This window comes from Microcaecilia unicolor, chromosome 14 (genome assembly GCF_901765095.1).
Source record: "Microcaecilia unicolor chromosome 14, aMicUni1.1, whole genome shotgun sequence".
NCBI classification, from domain to species: Eukaryota; Metazoa; Chordata; class Amphibia; order Gymnophiona; family Siphonopidae; genus Microcaecilia; species Microcaecilia unicolor.
Window position 1 is genome coordinate 29,356,363 of NC_044044.1, and position 14,229 is coordinate 29,370,591.

At 45.8% G+C, this 14,229-nt stretch overlaps 1 protein-coding gene across 1 annotated transcript; it reads left to right on the forward strand.

The window, feature by feature from the left end:
• Window positions 1-3,185: 3,185 nt before the first annotated feature.
• On the forward strand, window positions 3,186-11,993 carry LOC115457322 (olfactory receptor 6M1-like). The gene is made up of 2 exons (XM_030186742.1): window positions 3,186-3,222; window positions 11,032-11,993. The coding sequence occupies exons 1-2, from the start codon at window positions 3,186-3,188 to the stop codon at window positions 11,991-11,993; spliced, it is 999 nt and encodes a 332-aa protein (XP_030042602.1).
• Window positions 11,994-14,229: the final 2,236 nt, after the last annotated feature.

The following is a 14,229-nucleotide window of genomic DNA, read 5'->3' on the forward strand; positions in this document are numbered from 1 at the left end:
GAAGAAGGAAGGCCGACGGCAGCTCAGATGAGCTGTGTGCTGCGTTCCGGCGCTTTGAATAGTGAAGCCAGGTACCCGGCCCGGGTGGAGGGGTGGCGGACGGGACTCGGGGAGGGGTGGCGGACGGGACTCGGGGAGGGGTGGCGGAGGGGACTCCGGAAGGGACGGCGGAGGGGACTTGTGGGGGGGGGCGGCGGTGACCTATCTGGGGGGGGGGGCTTTCAAACCCCCCTTCCTTTACTAGCCCGTTTTTACGGGCTCAACGGCTAGTTATAACATAGTTAAATAACCAATCATTAAGAAGTATGTGAATTAAGAGGATTTGAGTGGGGGGGATGCATGCAAAGAGGAGGATAGGAGGGAAAGAGGGAGGAAAGTGAGGGAGAGAAAGGTGGGAGAGGAGGGAAGGAGAAAAGTAAAAGAGAAGCAAGAGGAAGCGTCAAGTTGAGGGTAAGGCTGAAGAGGAAAACGAACAGAGCTGAAGGTAAAGCAGGAAGGAGCCAGGAGGAGCCAGGAGAGAGGAGTATGAAAATGGAGCTGAAGGGGAACATGATGTGGGAAGAGTGGATAGGGTGACAAGAACTGTGGGCAGTTTTGATGATGTGGGTGCACAATGGATTCACATAAGAGCATAAATACTTTCCCAGTAGACCCTAATTCATAACGGTTTATTTACAGTGCTCCTTCTAAGACCACTGTTATATTTCTCCTCATCAGGCATGTTCCCATCATTGCGGGGGTAATTTTAGAACAAGGCACTTGACTAAAAAGTTCAAAAAGGTGTCTAGTTTATGTCTATATTATAACGGCAACCTAGACACCTATGTATCATTACAAAATGACTCCCAATCACATACAAATTCTCTCGCACAAATTTATACCTCGTTCAAAGGACAGTATAAACATGTATGTAATCTATTTATGAATAAAGAATAAAATGGGGGTCCTTTTACTAAGCCGCGTAGGCGCCTACGCACGCCCAACGTGCGCCAAATTGAAGTTACCGCCCGGTTACCACATGGCCCTTGCGGTAATCTCAATTTTGGCACATGTCCGGTTCCCGCATCTGAAAAATATTTTTTTATTTTCTGATGCACGGCAGCTACGCGCGTCAAGTGGAATTTGACGCGCATAGACAATTACCGCCTGGTTACCGTGTGAGACTTTACCGCTAAGGTCAATGGCTTGCGGTAAGGTCTCAGACCCAAAATGGATGCGCGGCAATTTTCATTTTGCCGCAAGCCCATTTTCAGGAAAAAAAAAAAGACATTTTTTGCAGGTATGCAAAAAAATAATTCTGCATGCACCCAAAACACGCATCTACATTCCTGCAGGCCATTTTTCAGCGCACCTTAGTAAAAGGACCCCATAGAGAAGAATAGCCATTAATATACAACCAAATAGGAAGGAAAAGCCTCAAAGAGCTCGAGAATAGAATAGAATAGAATAGAATTGTTGTTGATTAACAGGCTTATTGTTGAAAGAGAAGGACGCCCATCTTTTGACACAAATCGCAAGATGGGCGTCCTTCTCTTAGGGTCGCCCAAATCGGCATAATCGAAAGCCGATTTTGGGCGTCCTCAACTGCTTTCTGTTGAAGGGATGACCAAAGTTCCCGGGGTCGTGTCAGAAGCACAGCGAAGGCGGGACTGGGGCGTGCTTAACACTTGGATGTCCTTGGCCGATAACGGAAAAAAGAAGGGCGTCCCTGACGAACACTTGGACAACTTTATCTGGTCCTTTTTCTTTCATGACCAAGCCACAAAAAATGTGCCCTAAATGACCAGATGACCACCGGAGGGAATCGGGGATGACCTCCCTTTACTCCCCCAGTGGTCACTAACCCCCTCCCACCCTAAAAAAACTTAAATTTTTTTTGCCAGCCTCAACTGTCATACCCAGCTCCATGACAGCAGTATGCAGGTCCCTGGAGCAGTTTTAGTGGGTGCAGTGCACTTCAGGCAGGCAGGCCCATCCACCCCCTTACCTGTTACACTTATGGTGGTAAATGTGAGCCCTTCAATACCCACCAGAAACCCACTGTACCCACATCTAGGTGCCCCCCCTTCACCCATAAGGGTTATGGTAGTGGTGTACAGTTGTGGGAAGTAGATTTTGGGGGGTTTGGGGGGCTCAGCACACAAGGTAAGGGAGCTATGCACCTGGGAGCAATTTGTGAAGTCCACTGCAGTGTCCCCTAGGGTGCCCAGTTGGTGTCCCGGCATGTCAGGGGGACCAGTGCACTAGGAATGCTGGCTCCTCCCATGACCAAATGCCTTGGATTTGGCCGTTTCTGAGATGGGCATCCTCGGTTTCCATTATCGCTGAAAACCGGGGACGCCCATCTCTAAGGACGACCATCTCTAAGGTCGACCTAAATGTTGAGATTTGGCCGTCTCTGACCGTATTATCGAAACAAAAGATGGATGTCCATCTTGTTTTTCGATAATACGGTTTCCCCTGCCCCTTCGTGGGGACGTCCTGCGAGGACGTCCTCAGGAAAACTTTAATTATGCTCCTCCACGTTTTCCTACGACGTGTGGTATATTTGTGAACAGTTGTGTGTTTCTCATTGCCTTTTGATAGTTTTTCTTTTTGGTACTCCTGGCCAACTTTACTATACAAGGGCTTCTTTTTCCAAGCAGCGGTAAGCCCAACGCACTGCCCGGTTACCGACTGGTTAATGTGGGATCCCTTACCGCCATCTCAGTGGGTGGTAGCAAGGGCTCCTCCCGAAATGGCTGTGCAGCAAGTCCTTTACTTGCCGCCTGGCCATTTCCTGTCAGAAAGCGAGACTTTCCTTTTAACAGTTGCTGTAAAAGGGGGCCTCGGCATGCGTGTAAAACACTGTACACTGACGCCAGCACCAGCCCCCTTTTGCCAGAGCTTGGAAAAAGGGGCCCCAAGTGTTTACTTGATTCTCATAACTGAAATGTCTATAAATTAAAAAAAAAAGCAACTAAAAAAATGAAACAATCTTTGTAAATATATGTGTGTGTGTAGAATACTGCCTGGCAGTGTTTTGATTACAGACGGAGATTTTTATTAGGGATCCACGATGCCAGGATCTGTTAAAGGGCTGTTAATAGATTTCACAGCACTTCCTACCCAGGCTCTCAGGAAGAAATCCCCAGGAGAGGTGTTGGTTAGTTTTAAATATGTTTCAAAACAACAATTAATCAAGCATGCAGCAGAAGACTTATCATTTTCCCTTGGACGGAAGTAAGAGTGAATTATATAAGCGTGAGCCGGTTACAGAATAGAAATGTCTTGGTTGCATAACTCACTTTAATATAAATTTATGTGCTAATGTATCAAATACTCATGTCTCTCTGTAGGTGGTAAATGAGAAAAGCTAAAATCATTGTGGGTTTATCGCGGGATGAGTAAAACTTGTTTTCTACGATTGAGTACGTTTCCTGAAAATAGGGAAGGTCACGATTCATTTTTCTAACAAATTTTGAAAGTGACAGAATTCCCGTGATATCACTTGGTTTCGGTTTATTTATTTATTGGACAGTGATTTGAAAAAAGTGCATTTATCACCTCACGTGTGGCCCCCGAGGATATTAATTTTTTTTATCACAAGACAGGTTGGAAATTCAAGTATATGAACAAATCATACAAACTATAGTTCTGAGACCTGAATTTGACGTGTTTCATATGGTTGTGGGGAAACACATTTGAACACTGTTACTACTAACTAATCATTTCTATAGCGCTACAAGACGCAGTGCTGTACACATTATTTGTAAGTACTTTCTCTGTCCCTAGAGGACTCGCAATCAAAGTTTTTGCGCCTGGGGTAATGGAGGGTCTATTTATTTATTTATTGCATTTGTATCCCACATTTTCCCACTTTTTGCGGGTTCAGTGTGGCTTACAATATGAGTTGAATGTTGGAAATACAATTTGTTACAGATAGTTATGGATTACATTGTGCAGAGTTATGCGAAACAATTGAGGTGTCGTTAAGGAATGTAATAATGGAACATAGACATTGCAACTTTGGAAGGAAACAATGGGAGCTTAGAGGGCGATAAAAAGGCATGGTTAAGGTTAAGGGGTCTTTTACAAATGCATGTTAAAGATTAGTACAGGCTAAACACTAGAGTCGCCTATAGGAATATATAGGCATCTCTAACATTTAACGCATGTTTATTTTTAGTCTGTGCTAAAACAGCTAGCAGGTGTCTTTGTAAAAAAAAACCCTAAGTGACTTGCACAAGGTCACAAGGAGCTGCAGTGGGAATCGCACCCAGGTCGCCAGGATCTCAGCCTGCTGAACTAACAGGTGAACAGATCAGCATCTCGGGGGGGAAAAGAGACCTGGTGAGCCGAGCGATGGAGATTGAATAGTAAGAGAGAAGTAGCGAGCTGGGGGGGGGGGGGGGGGGGTTATTTACTCACAGTGCACAGTAATGCATTTATCACAGGTTGTCAAAAAGTTTCCTTTTATTCACTCCCCCCCTCCGTTTACTAAGTAGCGCTAGCGGCTGACGTGCACTAATGCTGACACAGTTCATTCACTTTGCACGGCAGCTAGCTCCCACGGCTTAGTAAACAAGGGGGCTAGTTTTCTATTCAACCAATCCAGAAAGTTTGCGGAATTAGTTTGCGGATGTCTCCCCAATATTAAACAATTATACAAATAGGAACCTCAAATCTCCAGATAGGGAAAAATAGAAATGTATTGAAAAAACCAATATCTATTTAGGAGTCCATTAATATCATTGGTTCCAGTAAGGAGAAAAAAAGAGAAAAACCAATCAAACGCAACAACTCACTATAAGTGAGAAAAACGAATGATTAAAAAAAACAAAACAAAACCTTTCTCCTTACTAATGACCTAGTGGGGGAACACCAAACACCAAACTAGCACAGACTGTACCCCACTCAAATGAAAAATGCAGACCGCACGGACCACCCCTTGTTCAGTTATCCTGCAATTTGACGTCTATGATTCAAAAAGGTGGGTGTCGTTAATTACCTCTGCGTCATCCCGCAAGTGGGACTCAGATTCTTTTGTCGTTTTGGGTTTTGGGATTTGTTCCAGCGCCCTTCCTGAAGCAGCCATAGGTTTGGCGAAACAAGGCGCACTTGTTGGAGGCTGTGGCCAAGAAACAAAGGACGACTGCTGGTAATCCTCTCTACAAACCGGTGTCAGCCCTGTGTGTTTTGGATCCATCATACCCTGAAGTTAAGTACTGTTGGTTTCTTGTGGTCCTCGGGGTTGATAGTTGGGATTGACTGGTTTGGGGGTTTTGAACAAGGGGTGGTCCGTGCAGTCTGCATTTTTCATTTGAGTCGGGTACAGTCGATGTTATTTTGGTGTCCTCCACTAGGTGATTAGTAAGGAGAAAGGTTTTTTTTTTTTTTTAAATCATTCGTTTTTCTCACTTATAGTGAGTTTTTGCGTTTGATTGGTTTTTCTCTTTTTTCTCCTTACTGGAACCAATGATATTAATGGACTCCTAAATAGATATTGGTTTTTTCAATACATTTCTATTTTTCCCTATCTGGAGATTTGAGGTTCCTATTTGTATAATTGATTATGCAAACTTTCCGGATTGGTTGAATAGCACCCTTCTCCACCACCGCCAACTCCAGGCTCCGCCCTTTCTGCCTCGCCTCACCCTTTGCTTGGAATAAACTCCCTGAGCCCGTACGCCAAGCCCCCTCTCTACCCATCTTCAAATCCTTACTCAAAGCCCACCTCTTCAATGTCGCTTTCGGCACCTAACCATTGTACCTCTATCCAGGAAATCTAGACTGCCTCAATCTTGATTGACTGCACTTTTTGTCCTTTAGATTGTAAGCTCCTTTGAGCAGGGACTGTCCTTCTTTGTTAAACTGTACAGCGCTGCGTAACCCTAGTAGCGCTTTAGAAATGTTAAGAAGTAGCAGTAGTAATAGTTATTAATTAAGTTTGGATTTCCCTGTTTCATTATAGAGGTTAGCTTTCTATGCCATTCACAGGATTTTTCATTTGAGATGTGTTTTTTTTTCTTTTATTTATCTTCATTTCTGGGTAATGTTGTCAGTAGTATAAAAAAAATAGCACATCCTATTGATCAATAATGAACACAATTGTCAGGAAGTATTTTTTCACGGAGAGGGTGGTGGACGCTTGGAATGCCCTCCCGCGGGAGGTGGTGGAGATGAAAACGGTAACGGAATTCAAACATACGTGGGATATGCATAAAGGAATCCTGTGCAGCAGGAATGGATCCTCAGAAGCTTAGCTGAAATTGGGTGGCGGAGCAGGTGGGGGGAAGAGGGGTTGGTGGTTGGGAGGCTAGGATAGGGGAGGGCAGACTTATACGGTCTGTACCAGAGCCGGTGATGGGAGACGAGACTGGTGGTTGGGAGGTGGGAAATACTGCTGGCCAGACTTATACGGTCTGTGCCCTGAAAGACAGGTACAAATTCAAGATATGAGTTTATCTTGGGCAGACTAGATGGACCATGCAGGTCTTTTTCTGCCGTCATCTACTATGTTACTATGTTACTATGTTACTATGTTCAATAGCTTGCCAATTTATTTATTTTATTGATACACCATCTCTCAGCCCAAGCCAATCGAAACAGTTTACAAAATAAGTTTCAGAATACAATAAAATTCTATAAGCATTGTCGAGCTATAGAGCACACTACTGATGACGCAGGGAAAAAAAATTCAAAATTTCAGATTCTTTTTCAGCTGTTTTACTTATTTATTTATTGCATTTGTACCCCACATTTTCCCACCTATTTGCAGGCTCAATGCAGGCTCAATATGGCATCGCCATTCCAGGAGGTAGATACAATTGGTGTTACAAAAAGATTCTGGATGAAGAAAAAAAGGCCTAAGCAAAGTTATGGAAAGATAAATATCAGAATGGGGTGAAGTGGTGAAGTGTTGTGATTAGCTATGGATTCCCATTGTAGGCCTTGTTGAAGAAATACGTTTTCAAAGATTTACGAAAGTTAGTTATGTCGTTAATCGTTTTCAAGTCAGTTGGTAGTGCATTCCATAACTGCGTACTCATGTAGGAGAAGCCGGTCGCGTGTGATCGCTTGTATTTTAGTCCTTTGCAACTGGGGAAGTGCAGATTAAGGAATTTGCGGGCTGCTCTGTTAGCATTTCTGGGAGGCAGGTCTACGAGGTCTAGCATGTAGCTCGGGGCATCTCCGTGGATGATTTTATGAACAATCGTGCAGATCTTGAACGCGATACGCTCTTTGAGTGGGAGCCAGTGAAGACTTTCTCGTAGAGGTTTCGCACTTTCATACTTTGTTTTGCCAAATATGAGTCTGGGCTGTTTGAAGTTTCTTGATAGTCTGTTCTTTGCAGCCAGCTTATAGTGCGTTGCAGTAGTCCAGGTGACTTAGCACCATTGACTGTACCAGGGTACAGAAGATGGATCTTGGAAAGAAAGGTTTTACTCCACATGGAGTGGAATATCTTTTTCGTTGTGTTCTTCACGTGGGTGTCGAGTGTGAGATTTCGGTCTATGGTCACTCCCAGAATTTTCAGATTGTTTGAGTCTGGAAGAGATAGGTTTGGTGTGGATATGGTGGTGAAGTTGCTTGTGTTATGTTGTGAGGTGAGTGAATATAAGGCATTGTGTTTTTTCTGCGTTAAGTTTTAGCTGGAATGCATCAGCCCAGGTTTTGGCTTCAAACCAACATAAAACCATATAGAGAAATACTTAGAGAGAGAGGATTTATTTATTTATTACATTTATACCCCACATTTTCCCACACGTTTGCAGGCTCAATGTGGCTCACATTAAACTGAAAAGGCATTCGCCAGTCCGATAAGTGTACAAATACAATATATTGTAGTAATCATATAGGAAAGAAAGAACAGGGTGAAAAAAGGGTAAGAGGGGAAAGGTAAGAGTCCAGATGGTCCATTTATGTGTTGGTTTGAAGGACCTGGGATTTATGTTGGCTCCTTGGGGTAAGCAGGGGCGTAGCCACGGGTAGGCCTGGACGGGCCCAGGCCCAGCCACTTTTGCTCCAGGCCCGCCCAGCCTCTTCTGCCCGCTCTCCCCGTCCGCGTGGTCTGCTCACTTTTACTGCCCTGAAGTGCCGTTCTCCCTCCAGCACTGGCGATTCCCATAGCCACCCTTCTGCCAGCGCGCACCGTCGGGGCCTCTTCTCAGGTGCGTCCAGCCTACTCTGCAACTTTCTGCGTCCCACCTTTGCGGAAAACAGGAAGTTGCAGAGTAGGTGGGAGGTGCCTGAGAAGAGGCTCCGACGACGCACGCTGGCAGAAGGCTGGCTATGGGAATCACCGGTGCTGGAGGGAGAACGGCGCTTCAGGTCAGTAAAAATGACCAGAACTGACCATGTGCAGGGGGGCTGTAGCAGGTGGAGAGGAAATGCGGCGGTGGCGGGTGGATGGAGAAGAAATGTGGCGGCGGCCGGCAGGGGGGGGGGGGTGGTAGCTGGTGGGCCCACCCAGTCCACCTCCAGGCCCATCTACTGGGGGTACGCCTTCCCGAATAAGCTGGTCTTGAGTAATTTCTGGAAGTTGAGATGATTTTGAATAGTTTTGACCGCTTTTGGCAAGGCATTCCATAATTGAGTGCTGATAAAGGAGAAGGAGGAAGCGTAAGTAGATTTATATTTGAGGCCGTTACAGGTAGGATAATGGAGGTTTAGGAATAAACGGGATGTTCTTGATGTGTTCCTGGATGGTAAATTGATTAGGTTATTCATATATCCTGGGGCTTCACCACAAAGAATTTTGTGGACTAGGGTGCAGATTTTGAAGCTAAGGATAGACATTTGCCTTGGGTAGTGATGTGTACACTACATGCACTGTTCTCACTCTAAGGGGCTCTTTTACTAAATTGCGTAAGCTTCCACGCTCACCCGACACGTGCCAAGATGGAGTTACTGCCTGACTTCCGCATGGCTCTTGCGGTAATTTCATTTTTGGCGCGCGTCCGATACGCGTGTCTGAAAAAGATTTTTTTTTATTTTTGGATGCGCTCAATGGATGCACGCCAAGTGGCATTTGACACGTGTAGGTCATTACCGCCCGGATTCGTTACCGCTAGGTCAATGGCTGGTGGTAAGGTGTCAGACCCAAAATGGATGCGCGGCAATTTTAATTTTGCCGCACGTAAAAAAAGGCCTTTTTCACAGGCATGCTGAAAAATGGATTGGCGCGTGCCCAAAACCCATGCCTACACTACCGCAAGCCATTTTTCAGTGCACCGTAGTAAAAGGATCCCTAAGTTAGTACACGTGGAGGGGCATGATCAAACGGGGACGACCATCTCTAAGGGCGACCATCTCTAAGGATGTCCCGGCGAAGGGGCAGGGAAACCGCTATTATCGAAACAAGATGGGCGTCCATCTTTCATTTCGATAATACGGTCGGGGACGCCCAAATCTCAACATTTAGGTCAACCTTAGAGAGGGTCGTCCTTAGGTCATCCTTAGAGATGGTCGTCCCCGGTTTTCGGCAATAATGGAAACCGAGGACGCCCATCTCAAAAATGACCAAATCCGAGGCATTTGGTCATGGGAAGAGCCAGCATTCCTAGTGTACTGGTCCCCCTGACATGCCAGGACACCAACCGGGCACCCTAGGGGGCACTGCAGAGGACTTCACAAATTTCTCCCAGGGGCATAGCGCCCTTGCCTTCAGTGCTGAGCCCCCAAAACCCACTCCCCACAACTGTACACCACTACCATAGCCCTAAGGGGTGAAGGGGGCACCTACATTTGGGTACAGTGGGTTTCAGGTGAGTTTTGATTGTCTCACATTTACCAGCACAAGTGTAACAGGTAAGGGGGGGGGGATGGGCCTGGGTCTGCCTGCCTGAAGTGCACTGCACCCACTAAAACTGCTCCAGGGACCTGCATACTGCTGTCATGGAGCTGGGTATGACATTTGAGGCTGGCAAAAAATATATATTTTTTGTTTTAGGGTGGGAGGGGGTTGGTGACCACTGGGGGAGTAAGGGGAGGTCATCCCCGATTCCCTCCGGTGGTCATCTGGTCAGCTTGGGCACCTTTTCGAGGTTTGGTTGTGAAAAAAAAAGGACCAAGTAAAGTCGACTTAATGCTCGTCAGGGACGCCCTTCTTTTTTCCATTATCGGCCGAGGACGCCCATCTCTTAAGCATACCCAGTCCCGCCTTCGCTATGCCTCCGACATGCCCCCGAGAACTTTGGTCGTCCCCACAATGGACTGCAGTTGAGGACGCCCAAAATCAGCTTTCGATTATGCCGATTTGGGCGACCCTGAGAGAAGGACGCCCATCTCCCAATTTGTGTCGGAAGATGGGCGCCCTTCTCTTTCAAAAATGCCCCTGAAAGGGAGTCATTCATTCAGGGGTCCTTTTACTAAGCTGTGGGGGAAAATGGACCTGCAGTAACAGCGGGAGCCTTTTTTCCTGCATGCCAGGGATCTTTTTACCACAGCAGGTAAAAAGCCCCCAAAACAAAATGGCTATGCAGTAAGAAAACTCTTACCATGTGGCCATGTGTTGGGGAGCCCTTACCGCTACCCGAGTTGGCAGTAAAGACTCCCTCGGTAACCTGGTAGTAACTCAGAAATGGCGCATGCTCGACCCAGCACTACCGGTGGTCACGTTGGGCTTCCCGCCGTTCTGTAAAAGGGTACCTCAATGGGCACTGCAGGAGATAATGAGGATGTGAATTGAAACAAGTGCTCATGATACTTCACCAGTGTCTGGTTGAAAATATGAATTTTCATTTAAAATGATCACAATGGTAGTAAAATGCTAAATGGAATGCAAAATTTAACTGAATACATGCCAAAATGTAGCAGCATGGTCAGATTTACCCTTCACCTTTTTCTCAAGGCCCAAAAGCATTCTTTGAAGACTCTGTCTGGATCAAAATGACTCCCTCCCTTGGAGGAAAAACGCAAACATTCCCCAGAAGATGGTTGGGTGAACAATGCAGGGGTGAAATAGAGGTGAAATCCCAAGACCAGTGTTTGATAAATCAGGTGTCATCCAGATCTGTTTTGCCACTTTTTTTTTTTTTATCCCTTCAGGAGGTAAAATATCGCCCGTGGATCTGTGGAACAGGACTCCTGTGACTGAATTCATTCTTGTTGGATTTCCGGGTGCTCCCGAACTTCAAATCTGTCTTTCTGTTGTGTTTTCCATCATCTACATCATAACACTGATGGGGAATCTATTAATGATTATCATAATAACTTCTGACTATCGCCTTCACACCCCCATGTATTTCTTCCTCGTTAGTTTGTCTTTCTTGGAAATATGTTTCATTTCTGTTTACATTCCAAAATTGTTGGTCATCTTTACCTCACAAAAGAAGTCGATTTCATTTGCTAATTGTTTTATACAAGGTTATTTTTATTACCTCCTGGCAGGAACAGATCTTTCTCTTCTCACCACCATGTCTGTAGATCGATATGTGGCTGTCTGTCGCCCCTTGCGTTATGCCACCATCATGAGTTTCAAAGTGTGTGTGCAGATGTTGGTGGGTTGTTGGTTATCTGGCTTCCTGTTACTGCTTGTCCCAACCATTCTTCTGGCCCGATCTCCTTTCTGTGGTCCCAATGTTGTTAACCATTTCTTCTGTGATAGTTCAGAAGTTATTAGACTGGCATGTGGAGACAAACATGTTATTCAACTGTTTATTTTATTTGTATGCACCACTTATCTCATAGGGAGTGTTTTGGTTATAGCCATGTCTTACATCTACATCCTATCTACCATCTTCAGGATGTCCTCAGCCACAGGACGGCGTAAGACCTTATCTACATGCACATCACACATCAGCATGGTCAGTATCACCTTCGGGACTTCCATTTTTCTACAGGTCAGGGCACGTGACCACAATTCCAAAGACACGGACAAAGTGATTAGGCTGGTTGCTAGCGTCTTACCACCCTTGTTGAACCCCTTCATCTATTCTCTGAGAAACCAGAAAGTGAAGGAAGCAGTAAAGGACGCTGTGAGACGAAATACACTTTTATCCAAGATATGACCCTCTCTGATAGGACAAAAATATACACTATGGGAAAACAATCTGGACTATCATCAATCACCACCAGTCTGTATAATAAGCTTGTAATCTCTCACCGATAGCTCAAGAGCATTTGAATAAATAAACAAAAGAAACCTCAAAGCTTCCCAGTGAGGTCAATTTTGAAATACTGTATCGCTACCACACCTCAACTGTATGTGGAACAAGGTTATATCATTTTTTTCTATAACGCCTATAGGACGCGCATCAAAAATGAAATCACCGCAAGGGCTTGGTGGTAACTCAAAACTGACGCATGTTGGGTGTGTGTAGGCGCCTACATGGCTGTAGCAGGACAAGTTTATTTGTTACATTTATATCCCACATTTTCCCACCTACTTGTAGGCTCAACGTGGCTTCCATAGTACCGGAGAGGCGTTACCATCATTTTTTACGTTTCTATGTTTTAGGTAGATGGTTTACTGAAGATCAACAAGACTTCCTTTACTTTTCTACAAACTGGTATGGAGGAGATTACTTCACCTTCAATATCCACCGCTACCCTGCTACTCTAGCGAAGACAATGTTCAAGCACCTTTCGGACCTCATTTGCAACTTTCTTTAAACTACTCCCTTAGGGACCCTTTTGCGAAGTGGCAGTAAGACCAACGTGGGCTTTCCGCTCACTATAAGGGAAGGTACCGCTGGGCTACCACTGCAGCCCAGTGGTAGTTCTCTCCCCCAGCATGCGCCGTTTCCGGCACTGCAAAAATATTTCAATTTTTATTGTGCCGCTGTGTATCCGGCGGTAATCAGGCAGTGCTGCAGGCTGCCCGGTTACTGCCAGGTAACTGCAGGAGCCCTTACCGCCACCTCAATGGATGGTGGTAAATGTTACCCCCTGAAATAGCAGCCATTTCTGAGATACCTGCCTTTTACCCACTACGGTAAAGGGGGGCAGCGTACACCAAAAACACGTGCCAACACCAGCTCAGGCCCCCTTTAGCCACAGCTTCACAAAAGGGGCCCTTATTTTCTTACCCTTGTTTCTCTGTGTTATCCAGGGGCGTAGCCAGACTTTGGCGGGAGGGGGGGCCAGAGCCCGAGGTGAGGGGGCACATTTTAGCCCCCCCCCCGGCGCAGCAGACTCCCGCCACCTTTGACCCCCCCCGGCACCCCTCCCCTTTTGACCCCCCTTCCCGCCACCGCCAACCCTCCCCCAAGTCCCCCGCCACCGCCATTGGGTACCTGTGCTGGTGTGGGTCCCCAACTCCCACCAGCCAAAGTCCTTCAGACGCTGAACGTTCAGGACGTCAGGACGACTCACACAGAAACAGAATCATAGGCTTCCACATCAGCCTGGAGACTGGCTGATGAGGACGAGCTGGCGGGGGTTGGGGACCCCCGCCAGCACAGGTACCCAATGGCGGCAGAGGGGAGTGTTAGCGGGGGCCATGGCCAAATCTGGGGGGGCAGGCCCCTGTGGCCCCACATAGCTACGCCCCTGGTCTTATCTATATGTTCCATCTTTGCTTACACCCTATGCTGTCTATTAAAATGTTCTATTACATATTGTAGAGACATTGTAAGTACTATACTATGCCATACTTTGTATTGTTATTTGCATATTTTTACTGCTGTAATTGTTTAATGCTCATGTTTGACTTATTCTTGCTGTACACACCACCTTGAATGAAATACTTCAAAAAGGAGGTAAATATATCCTAATAAATAAATAAATAAATAATTACCTCTGATTATTGCACCATTGTCTACTTAGTTCCATGTGGTTCAGAGGTGGAGCTTCGTTGAAGCTGACATTTAACTGGTTGGAAGTGATATTCAGTTTGCTAACTGGTTAAAATAAGTGAATAAAATTGAAATAGCAAAAAAGGCCGTCCTAAGAGAGAAACTACATTGGCTCCCACTGAAAGAACGAATTACGTTCAAAGTTTGCACCCTGGTCCACAAAATGGACTACGGGGAAGCCCCGATCTATATGTCAGACCTTATAGACCTGCCTATTAGGAACGCAAAAAGATCATCACGCACATTCCTCAATCTCCACTATCCTAACTGTGTAAAGGGCTAAAATATAAATCCACATACGCGACCAGTTTCTCATACATCTGCACGCAGTTATGGAACGCACTACCGAAGGCCATAAAAACAACGCAGGACCTAACCATCTTCCGAAGGCTACTGAAAACAGATCTTTTCAAGAAGGCATACCACAAAAATCCATCTTAAATACTAA